This window comes from Muntiacus reevesi, chromosome X (assembly GCF_963930625.1).
Source record: "Muntiacus reevesi chromosome X, mMunRee1.1, whole genome shotgun sequence".
Classification (NCBI taxonomy): domain Eukaryota; kingdom Metazoa; phylum Chordata; class Mammalia; order Artiodactyla; family Cervidae; genus Muntiacus; species Muntiacus reevesi.
The window spans coordinates 35,032,775-35,045,519 of record NC_089271.1 but is presented as its reverse complement, the minus strand read 5'-3'; the positions used below and the strand labels follow the sequence as shown (position 1 = coordinate 35,045,519).

The 12,745-nt window shown below is 36.0% G+C and overlaps 1 protein-coding gene across 1 annotated transcript in view; it reads right to left on the bottom strand.

The window, feature by feature from the left end:
* The window catches only part of CFAP47 (cilia and flagella associated protein 47), a 490,506-nt gene that overhangs the window by 263,406 nt on the left and 214,355 nt on the right, over positions 1 to 12,745 (bottom strand). The window contains exons 34-36 of the mRNA XM_065916701.1: positions 12,299 to 12,399; positions 11,652 to 11,768; positions 4,938 to 5,072 (exon numbers count right to left, since the gene is read on the bottom strand). Coding sequence (XP_065772773.1) covers positions 4,938 to 5,072; positions 11,652 to 11,768; positions 12,299 to 12,399 — 353 coding nt within the window. The remainder of the gene's footprint in view (positions 1 to 4,937; positions 5,073 to 11,651; positions 11,769 to 12,298; positions 12,400 to 12,745) is intronic.

Here is a 12,745-nt window from a genome sequence, read left to right as displayed (position 1 = left end):
TTAACATTTCTTATTTTTATCAAAGAGAATCATATATTTTTAGCATGAAAATACTTACCCTAGTGTAGTAGCTGGAAGAAAGCAGTTTGTATTTAAAGACTCTGTGTGTGTGTGTGTGTGTTCTTTTCTTCAGAAGTAGGCAAAGAAAAGACACTATCAGACAAGGAAATGACAGTGTGTGTGTGTGTGTGTGTGTGTGTGTGTGTGTGTGTGTGTGTGTGTGTGTGTGTGTGTGTGTGTGTGTGTGTGTGTCTTCTTTTCTTCAGAAGTAGGCAAAGAAAAGACACTATCAGACAAGGAAATGACAGTGTGTGTGTGTGTGTGTGTGTGTGTGTGTGTGTGTGTGTGTGTGTGTGTGTGTGTGTGTGTGTGTGTCTTCTTTTCTTCAGAAGTAGGCAAAGAAAAGACACTATCAGACAAGGAAATGACAGTGTGTGTGTGTGTGTGTGTGTGTCTTCTTTTCTTCAGAAGTAGGCAAAGAAAAGACACTATCAGACAAGGAAATGACAGATGTAAAAACACCTGATCACCAAAGATTTGAAATCCAAAGTTAGCAACTTGGATTTTAATCTCACTGCAAAGGGAAACCTTTAAAGAATTTTAAACAGATTCCAATTTACAAAAAGGTTAGTGTAGAAAGTGTTATAAAGAATGGAATCAGAAGTCCAGGCTGAAAACAATGGTGGCCTCATCTAGAAGTGGTAGTAGAGTTAGGGGTTGGCTCCCCCTTCCTTCCTAATGTCAAGATATTCCAGCACGAGCTGGAATCAAGATTGCCGAGAGAAATATTAATAACCTCAGATATGCAAATGACACCACTCTTATGGCAAAAAGTGAAGAAGAACTAAAAAGCCTCTTGATGAAACTGAAAGATCGGAAAGTGAAAAGTTGGCTTAAGGCTCAACATTCAGAAAACTAAGATCACGGCACCTGGTCCCATCACTTTATGGAAAATAGATGAGGAAACAATGGAAACAGTGTCAGACTTTATTATTTTGGGGCTCCAAAATCACTGCAGATAGAGACTTGCAACCATGAAATTAAAAGACACTAGCTCCTTGGAAGAAAAGTTATGACCAACCTAGACAACGTATTAAAAAGCAGAGACATTACTTTGCCAACAAAGGTCCGTCTAGTCAAAGCTTTGGTTTTCCCAGTGGTCATGCATGGATGAGAGAGTTGGACTACAAAGAAAGCTGAGCGCCCAAGAATTGATGCTTTTGAACTGTGGTGTTGGAGAAGACTCTTGAGGTTCCCTTGGACTGCAAGGAGATCAGACCAGTCCATCCTAAAGGAAATCAGTCCTGAATATGTATTGGAAGGACTGATGCTGAAGCTGAAACTCCAATACTTTGGTCACCTGATGGGAAGGATTGACTCATCTGAAAAGACCCTAAAGCTGGGAATGATTGAAGGTGGGAGGAGAAGGGGATGGCAGAGGATGAGATGGTTAGATGGCATCACCGACTCAATGGACATGAGTTTGAGTAAGCTCTGGGAGTTTGTGATGGACAGGGAGGCCTGGCGTGCTGTAGTCCCTGGGGTTGCAAAGAGTCGGACACAGCTGAGTAACTGAAGTGAACTGATACAACATATATATAATAATCACATATATATATATATATCACATATATGACATACACACACATATATACACATACCAACATGTATGTATAAATACATTTATATAAAAATAAATAAGTAAATAAATGATGCAAAAACATTGGGCCCATCTGTGGTCAGATTATTCCACCCAACTCCAGAATTTCATGTAGGGGTAATGTGAGTGGCAGGGAGAAGAAAAAGCTGGTCAGGTGTTGGTCCTTTAATGGACTGGAACCTGGTGGTCCGGAGTCGACGATAAGAAAGTAAAAGAGAGAAAGAGGCTGATACCCCCTGGTTTACCCGGAAAGCCAATAGAGTCCTATTCTTAGGGCTCGCGCTGCTGCACGTAGGCACCAGGTGCCCTCTCGAGTGGGTGAGAGAGAGAGAGAGAGAGAGAGAGAGAGAGAGAGAGAGAGAGAGAGAGAGAGAGAGAGAGAGACACGGGGACCCAAGCTCTGAAGGAGCAAAGGTGTTTAATCAACATGGCGTGGACATATATACTGTCTTACAAGGTGGTTATTCTCAGTAAAAATAAAGATTAAAATTCCAGACTTAGAAAACATAAGAGGATCCCTATCAAAGAGAGAGTTGCAAACAATCACCTTTTAGCGTATGGCTCATAAAAAGGAAGAGGGTACTTATCACGGTAATGAGAAGTGCCTGGACCCCTCAGCCCCGGGAAAGGCGTGCCTCTCCTCTTAATTCTTGAATATTCAGGAATTAATAAGCGCCAGAGGGTTCCTGACAGATCCAAAACAGCACACAGGAAGCCTCTTGTTAAATGCTTCCTGACAGTCAAGGGAAGAAACCAAGCTTTGGACCCTCAATTCTCCTTTTGCAATGATAGCCATTATTTAACTACTGTGTTCCTGTGTAAATTTTGTTTCAGAAAGGGAAAAAAAAATTTCAATTACTTTTAAAAGTATCTCAGAAAATCACTGAACTTAACATTTTTTCACTGATCATTGTATTGTTTCATGGTCCCAGTATTCTGTTTCTATTTGTGACATATAGCTACAAAATATAATTTTTCAATTATAGTAGCCATTTCTTGAGATTTTTCTTTAAACTGGGGGGTCAAAAAAGTTGACAACAATGACATTCTAGTACTTAGGCACTGCCATTTATAGTGTTGATGCAAATGGGCAAACTACGCCATAGATTCTCAGTAATTTCCAAATCAGTGATTTTCTTGAATGAAATTTAGAATCAAAGCTTGTTGTAACTGATGTTCTATTTTGCATTTGTATTCAATTTTTATTGCTTCCTTCAAAAGATGTTCCTTACATTTCTGAAAAATACAAGCTCTATGTACAATCTCACCTATAAGCTTAAAGTGAGAATATTATTCCCAATAAGGAGTTAAATATGAAAAGAAATTGTTTCCATTCTAATGATTTAATCTGATTTTTAACATCACAAGTAAAATATATGTTTAAAAATTAGCTGTTTCAACATAATCAAATGGCATAAAGAAATTCAAACATGTATACAGAATTAGAAAACCAGTGATAATACTCAAATGAATTAAATCACTGTTTAAATCTACTTTAGACCCCTTCTATCTTCTGCAGGCTTAAGCAAAGCATTTCTAACTTTTTAGAAATTTGAATCTGAAATCAAAAGTCCAGCCCACTGTAATTATAGCTCTAGGCCAGTTAGTATCCAAGGCCCTTAAATATCATTGCACTTAGTGAATTACTGTAGTGAATAGTGCTGAAAAAGTTCTCTGAAGAGTTTTCTATTTCTTTTTCCAACAAAAGCAGGAGTAATTTTTTTAAAAGAATATCATATATCAATGTTTGCTAACAGAAAATCAGGAGGAATGGCTTTCCTTTCCCTAAATTCAGCCCTTTACACTGAGACAAGTTTGTGAGTTTTTTCTGCTTTTTAACTGAATCCTTATTAACCATCACTCATACAGTCAGAAGGCACATTGTTATTTTCTCAAAAAGGATACATCTACATATCACCAGGACATAACTTCTGAAGACCACACATGGACATGTTTTGCATTGAAAGTATAAAATTAAGACCCCCCCCCAACAAACTAGGAAGATCTCCTGGGGGAAGAAATGGAAATCCACTCCAGTATTCTTGCCTGGAAAATTCTATGGAGAGAGGAGCCTGGAGGGCTATAGTCCATGGGGTCACAACAGTCAGACATGACTGAGTGACTAAACAACAAAAACTTAATATGAAGAGGAATACATAAAACAGCCTGAGAAAAAGGAATAAAAATAATCTGACTAAAGAGATAAATTAACTTTTGTACACAGTAAGAGTCTACAGCCTATACTGTCCAGAGAAAGAAGATTTCATGAAATCTTCAACCATAAAACTAGTAGAAGGAAAAGTCTTGGACAAATATAAGAAATAAAGCTATATGCTAGAAGATATTTCACAAGTATTCATATGAAACATATTGTTTGAAAACCAAAGTTAGGTTGATGATCCCTGGCAATATATTTCTCAATCAAAGAAAGCACTTGCAAAACATGGACACATTTATATAGATTTGTTATGGTCATAGGACTCAAAATTTCATTTTCCACTTTTCCTACATATTAAAAAAATCACTGTTATGCATTTAGCAGCTCCGGCATATATATAATCTTTTAATGGGCATTAATGGTGACCCTGATCAGGAGTGCTTTCATTGTTACTTCCCTTTCCATATCCTCATTTTGAACAAAATCCATCTGGATACGTGCATGCTGTTCTCAGTTGCTCAGCTATGTCCGACTCTTTATGACCCCATGGACTGTATAGTCTGCCAGGCTCCTCTGTCCATGGGATTTCCCAAGCAAGAATACTGGACTGGGTTGCCATTTCCTTCTGCAGGGGATCTTGGAGATCCCCTGTGTCTCTTATGTCTCCTGCATTGGTAGGTGGATTCATTACTACTGTGCCACCTAGAAAACCCATCCTTACTTGAACAAAATCCATCTGGATGTGGAAAGTTCCCTAAAGGAATGCCAAGCATACTCTGATCACGTTTCTACTTGTAGCATCAAGTTCTCTCATACATGAAATGGATCTCGACTTTCCTGAAAGATTTGCCCTTCAAAGTGCTTAACTTTCATTTTCTATCTCCCCATCCCATTCTTCAGATGAATAAAAGAATCATTATTTCATTGCAAGTAGTGATTACTATTAAGAAAAAATTCTCCCTTTCACTCTGCTATACCTTTGGTTTAGAAGGAAAAACATTTGTTAAGGCTTATTTTATCATACTGATACATTTGTTCATTTTGGATTGGGAGAGAAATATCTAAAACCCTCCTAAGTGTTTAATTCCACATATATTTTGACTTCAAAGATACCCTTACCTCTCTAAACACTGTGTCATGTAGAGTACAATGAAAGGGCACCACTTTCTTGGGGAGATATGTAGGAAGTCTTTCATACATGTAGACACAAAACATGAGCATCAGGATTGGATTGGGATCACAGATGTCAGCAGCCTGGTTCCAAAGAAGAGAATTATAAATTACAGGATATATAAATAAAATATATTAAAAGAGCTAAAGCCCAGTACATCAACCGCTGAATTACTTAAAACATCTTAAAATGCTATTGATTGACAATGACACTGAAATGTTGCTATGAGCAAACAAAATATTGCTGTGAATCAGAATAGCTTGACCTATGTGCTAGAGGATGAACTAGATGTATCATAAATATAAGAATGACCTCACAGCCTCAAAGACTCCATAAAAGCTAGTCAGAGGTCAGAACGCATAGCTACTATGCGCTAGAAATACAGACAAATGCGATTACAATATCATCCATGACTTAAAGTGTATAATGCAGTAAAAGATTATAGAAGCAGACAAACTACTGAAGTAAAAGATGGCAAGAGGTTTTTTGTTTGTTTGTTTGTTTGTTTTAGCAAAAACCCAGAGGAGGAGGTAACACATGAGATGGCCTTGAAGAATACTTGAAGGGTTTTAAATAGGTTGGTGTCTGGAGTGAGGAAAAGGTATATCCTATCAGAAAAGAAATCTCGGACAAGGATATAGGGAGTATAGTATTCATTTGGAAAAGAAAAAGTACAATGTGAACCACGCATAAGATCAGAAGGGACAAGTGGTAGAAGAGAAAACGAAGGAGTGCAACAGTCACATAGAGGAAGGTGTGGATACCAGGAAGAGGGACTTGATTTTGGAACAAGAAATAACCCAAGAGCAACAATTCATGCAGATCAGGTGGGTCAGGGGGAGGTGGTTGGAGAAGTACTTATCCTAGAACAAATCACAGTATGGCAGAAAACATAATTACACTGATAAACAAGATAAGTTAGTGATGGTTGTTGGCATATATTTGAGATAACATCCAGAATTATAGAGGAATAACAGCAGGGACAATCAACATAGCCAGAATGGGCACTGAGCCCAAAATGTCAAGTCAGGAACAGAGGAGGAAGGCTTATTTCTATCAGTATATGTTGTGCCTGTGATCTCCTAGAAAAAGGTAGAGGTAGTGGGGAAGAATTATTCCTAGCAATGAAGTATTGGGGTTGGTCTGAGGCAAAGACTCAAAGACATATAAGACACAACTGACACACAAGCGTCTCTGTCATTGTCAGTCAACAGGAACCTCTCTGCACTTTCATAAACTGGAGATCTACCATGATTTAATGGCGCACATCCAAGTTAGCAACTGAAAACGATCTGGGCCTGGCCTGGAAATGCAAATAGTGCCAGAACTCAGGATACCAATGGCTATCTGGAACTAAAGCACCCAACTCTGAAATCTGGCAGCAGTTATAAGAAACTACTGAGACCCCGTTGACCATCTGCTAGTACACATTCCCAAATATATTCTTTCCTTTCTTTGGAAGAACAGAAAGGTTTATTCTTTCTTGTTTTGTCAATAAGCAGTAAGGCTAACCAATAAAGGTGCCTGGGAAGGGGATTATTAGGGGAAAAAAGTGGAAGAAATTGCCAGTCTTGGCAGAGTAGAAAACTGCTAGTGAGCATGATGTGAGGAAAACTGAGACATGTATCAGGACCCCAAAGTTTCTCATCAATATTGTGACATCTCACATGTCTTCACTGACGACAATGTTAGTCAACATATACAGGATCATTATTCAACTTAAAAACAAACTAAAAAATGGAATACAGAGTTTAATTTCCACAAAGTGAAGGATATAGCCCTGCATGATGGGCCAGCCTCTGGGTGTGATCCAAAGAGAGCTCTCGATGGTGATGGAAAATGTATTCATTGGGGAAAGGGTAGAACTAGTGGCAGGATACTCCGGGCCCCAAGTTTGAGGTCCGTAAAACTCCTCTGAACACTATTTTAGTGACTATAGCATAAAATATATAGGTAGCAATATAAAACTATTCCAAAAGTCCATCTTTGAAAAAAATATGTAATAGGGTAGTATTACATGAAATGAAAAAAAAATGTTTATCTTAATTGAAAAAATTTGATAATTAGAGTATTAGAGTGAAAAACTAGAGAAAAGATCACTCTTAGCTTTATGATAAAGTTCAATGAAAATAATCTAAAGAAATTGCATTTTAGTCAATTCTAGGCTTAAAAAGCCAAATGTCAAAAAAAGTTATGTTTGTTTAGAACAAGATTTTCATGTGAAATATATTTCAAAGATATAACCATTACTTTCGCTACACAGTTCTAACCTAGAAGAACTTTACTTTTATTCATCCATTTTTCTCCTGATAATATTTTCCTACTGAACTAACAAAAGACAGGGAATTTTTTTAATGCCATAATAGAGGAAAATGGTGCAGTAAAAATCTAGTAAACTAAACTCACATTCTGCTACCACAAAGTACCGTGATCTTTACCAAATCAATTGGTTTCCCTAGGTTTCAGTGTCTGCATCATTAACAAGAAGAGATGAGAAGATGGTCCTGGAGCTTCATGGTGGGTTTAATTTGCTATGACATTAAGATATTCCAGCTTCCAAACTATATACCAATCAAAACTAGTAGTACTCAAAGACATACCATAATCTGACAGAGAACACTACTGACTGCATTCCCAACAGCATTTTCCTCCCTTCTTTACCAAGAATCCCAATTTTTGTGGCTCTTCCATTACCTTTATCAAACACTGGTTTAACTACAAGCATGAGATGCAATTATGGTCAGTGATATGCCATGGGATGTATGCTGTGGGACCACTGAGAAAGTTTACCCAAAGGAAAATGAGAAGCACAAGAAGTGGTACTATTCAACCAGACCCAAGAATAGCTGTATAATGGTGTTCTGTAAGAATTTCAGTAGCAACTTTGTAGTTATTAGTGCACATGCTTAAAACAAAGCCAATAGGCTGAGAAGAACTGCGCAAAAATGAATCTTTGATAATTTTGTTGATTAAATGAATAAATATCCCTATAATATTTTACTACCTGATTCATCTTATATAAAATATAGAATTTATTTTTAAAATACTTTTATTCATGAATTGTTATTAAGACTGAAAGCATCCAAGTTGACATAAAGAAACAAAATTTTTCAGAGAAGTTAGATATCTATTCACCCTTAGCTTCTATCATTACTCAGTTTATATGTAGTAGAATCTAAGTATTAGCTATACCTATCTATCTATATTTAAATATCTCCATGTCTCTACATGAGGGAATAAAAATACATTTTATGCTGAGTTCAAATAAATTGCACAATAGCTTTGCTTTAAAAGGGAGGATATATAATAATAGTTACATTCCAGATGCTAGGATTCTACATGATACAACATTGGCATAGAAACTTATTGAACTGACTCAACAGTTGGAAAGAATGAAAAAATAAATAGGAAACCCAAACATTAACAAATAAGTCCAGTGGTAAGTTTCACAGTATTTAAATGTGGACAAGTACTAATCATTAGTATTAATTCACTATGGTTAAGTTAATTTAAGGGTGATTTTTTTTGAACTTTGACATTTGATGCAGTAGGTAAATTCGGGCTGACAAAAAATTAGAGAATTGAAACTGACTGGTAAAATCTTGGTAATTATCAGCTAAGTTAATTGCTAATTTCTCCATTCATCAAATCTTAGACATCGTCTCTACATTTTTATGTAGTAGATACTCAAATCTTAGGATCTATTTTTTGCTACACAATAAAATAAACATTTTGAGTCAATTTATCTGAGGAAGTCAAAAAGCAAAGGAGAGAATCACAATGCAAGATGAATTATATTTTCTAAACAAAGATATTTTAAGTTTCCTGTAAACCCTTATCAACCTCTCAAAGGTCACCTTAAACACCACATGCCCCATGCAACTCTTCCTGGTTCCCTTTTCAGAATGATTTCTCTTCCCTTTGATTCCCACAGTACACAGTTTCTATGTCTTCCTGGCATGTACTGACTGCTTTGTACTGGATCTTTTCATATACAATTCACTATTAGTCATTAATATATTTGAAGGCAAGAGTGTGGTTTTACCACATCTGTATCACTTTCAGGGTATATCCAGCATATTTAATGGAGGAGATTCAGTCAGTCAAACTGACAGGGACTATAATATTTTTATTTTTTCACACTAAAGCATTTAATTAGAGTTAATCCTTAAAAGTCTTATAAAAGAACTCTCTGACCAAAATGCCTGATTACAGTATCTCCTTATAGCTCTACCAATATAAAAGATAAATGTCAGACCTGGTACAAAGGGATTTTAACATGTAAATGACTTTAATACAAGGAAAAAGCAAGCCATTATGAAGCATAATTTCTCTGGCAGGTGCAAGGAAGCGCTTTGTACCAAGCCACGTGTGGGCACTGCTATCATCAATCTCTCTGAGTCATAGAATGGAAAACTCAGAGTTTGTTGTAATGGTCCTCTTGTGGCTGGTCACCAGGTCTGGCAAACCTCACAATGTCTCCTCTATCAGTTTATCATTTTAAGCCTCCATTAAAATGAACTGAGTAGAGAAAATATTTTTCTACTTGACCAAGGTAAATGGCATTTTTTTGGTTCTGTGTTCTCTGTCTCCAGTTCCTTTCCTTTCAGTTCATCCTCACCATTGCTGTAAGAGTAATCACATTTATTCCCATGACACCAACACAGTAAACTCCTAAATTGTTATGCTGATATCCAAGATCCCAATATATGCCTATATCTATTTTTTCAATCCCAAACTTCAACTAAGTCAGACTATTTACATAATTTCCTTAATGTCTGTCATTTGTCTACATTGTATAGTCTGCTTATGCCTCTGAATAAACACCTTTCTCTCTTACCACTACCAACCCAAATCCACTCAAGACCCAAAATAAGTCTTGCCTTCTTCACAGTCTTTGGTGGATTAATCTGGATCACACTGATCTCTTCTTTTATCTGAGTTCTCATTCTATTATGTTCTTATATTGTCAGTTAAATTAGTGGAATGTCATTTATGATTGAACTTGCATATATCTTGACAATTCAATGAGTTTGTATATTCTTAGAAGTCACAAATCATTTATTATATTGCTTCATTACTCTGAAGTAACAAAGGGCTCAGAAAATGATAAGCAGATAATGTTTTTTATTGTCTCTATAGAGAACAATGAGAAATGCCAGATGGAATTGTAACTTGGAGGTCTAAACATAATAAAAGGCTACATTGACACTGTGACTTCTACATTAATATTTATTTTAAGACTAAGGTGAAAATTCTTCCTTTTGCTACTAAATAGGAAAATAATATAACATCTATATTCATATTCAAATAATCTGTTCTTTAATTCTTAGGGCTCAGATAATATTAAGAAAGCACTGCTGTGACTTGAAAACTAGAACTACTTACTTATTATGCAGTCAGATGTACATAATTATACCCATTAAAAAATATCCAGTAGATTTCTATGAAGTCATAGTTCAATTTTCACATTTTAGCAATATCCCATGAAAAGACTGTTTCAATTTAGATTTAAAATATATGAACAAAGGAATATTATAAAGGAGTCAATTAACATTTTTCCAAAGAAGATGTATAATGGTCAACAGGTATGTAAAAACCTGTTTAACATCACTAACCACTAGGGAAATGTAAATCAAAATCACAAGGAGACATCACCTCACACCTGTTAGAATGGCTATTATTGAAAAGACAAGAGATGTCAAAGGTTGGTAAGAGTGTGGGGAAAACGGATCACGTGCACACTGTTGGAGGGAATGTGAACTGGTGCAGCCACTACGGAAAATAGTATGTTGGTTCCCCCCCCAAAAATTAAAAATATAACTACTATGTGGTCTGGCAATCCCACTTCTGGGTATATATCCAAAGGCAATAAAATCAGTTACATCACAGCTATCTCTAATTCTACATTCAACTGCACTATTATCCACAAAAGCCAAAAAATACAATCAACATAAGCATCTGTCGATGGATGAATGGATAAAGAAAGTGTGGTATATTCTTACAATGGAATAGTATTTAATCATAAAAAAGAAGGAAATCCTGCCACTTGTGACAATATGAATGAACCTGGAGGACATTATGATACCTGAAGCAAGCCAGACACAGAAAGATAAATATTGTATGATTTCAACTATATGTAGAATTAAAAAAGGCATACTCAAAGAACCAGAGTTAAATGGTAGTAGCCAGGGGATTGAGATAGGGGAAATGGGGAGATGCCAGTCAAACAAATGATTATTTATACGATGACTGAGTTCTGGGGATGTACTGTAAAGTATAGTCATTATAGTTAGTGATACATTGGACTGTGTACTTGAAATTTGCTAAGAGAGTAGATCTTAAGCATTCTCCTCACAGAAAAAACAGGTAACTATGCCTGGTGGGCTACAGTCTACAGGGTTGCAAAGAGTTGGACACAACTGAAGCAATTTAGCACACAACACATGTGAGGTGGTTGATATTAATGTGTTAATTCACTTGATCATGATAATCATTTCACATTGTAAGCATATATTAAATTATCACCCTGTACAACCTAAAAAATCACATTGTACAAGTTAAGTATACACAAGTTTTATTTGCCAATTATACCTTAAAAAGTTGGAAAAAATAAGGAATTAATAAAATATTTATAGAATATGTAATTTTAAGGCACCCACCTGTATGGCCATGTCAAAGCCAATTTCACGAAGAACATTCACAACTATCAAGCAATTGTGCAGATACTGTTCAGAACTTTTTGGTTGTGTGTACATGTGTATGAAATGAGACTCAATCTGGAAAAGATAACAATCAAATCTTTCATTAACAGAATAAAAATAACTGCTTTTTAACTGTTCTCTGTAGTTCAGTAAACAATCATTTCAATACTAACATTTATCAGTAGATTATTATAATCAAAATAAATGAATAAATAAAAAGGGAATGCTAGCCATTCAGATGTAGGTTCAGTTCAGTTCAGTTCAATCGCTAAGTTGTGTCCAACTCTTTGTGACTCCACGGACTGCAGCACGCCAGGCTTTGCTGTCCATCACCAACTCCTGGAGTTTACTCAAACTCATGTCCATTGAGTCGGTGATACCATCCAACCATTTCATCCTCTGTTGTCCCCTTCTCCTCCCACCTTCAATCTTTCCCAGCACCAGGGTGTGTTCAAATGAGTCAGTTCCTCGCATCAGGTGGCCAAAGTATTGTACGATTTAAAATTAAAAGATTTAACAGAATCAGTTTGCAGAAAATATTTCAAATTTTAATTTCTAAGTTATTTAAATAAAAGAAGACCACTCTGCATAAAAAGGACTCTTACCAAAAATGGGCAATAGGCTCCCAACACTGTTGCAAAAACAAGGCCATCTAAAAGGTCTTTGTCAAAATTTACTATCCATTTCTCAGGGGGAATAATAACACCTGTTCCAAAAAAGAGAGAGAGTAAATATAATGACAGTTTTACTTTTTAAAAAATACCTCTTATGGAAATTTGAGCAAGAGTCAAAGAAAGATCTGCCTTTGCTTAGAAAAGAAAAAGCATCATATTTTGGAAAAAGAAAAAAAAAACAAAACTAAACCTTAGAAGCTTAGTAATATGAAATGTATTGATAAGGTATTACAGGCAACTGTAGACTGTCCTTTATTTCCACTGGAATCACTTTGAATAATGTACTACCATGAAGTAATGGAAGAAAAATATGACATTTCAAAATTGCTCATTCTGTTGAGTACTGTGCAGTTCAAATGTTTGATCATCAACTTGGGT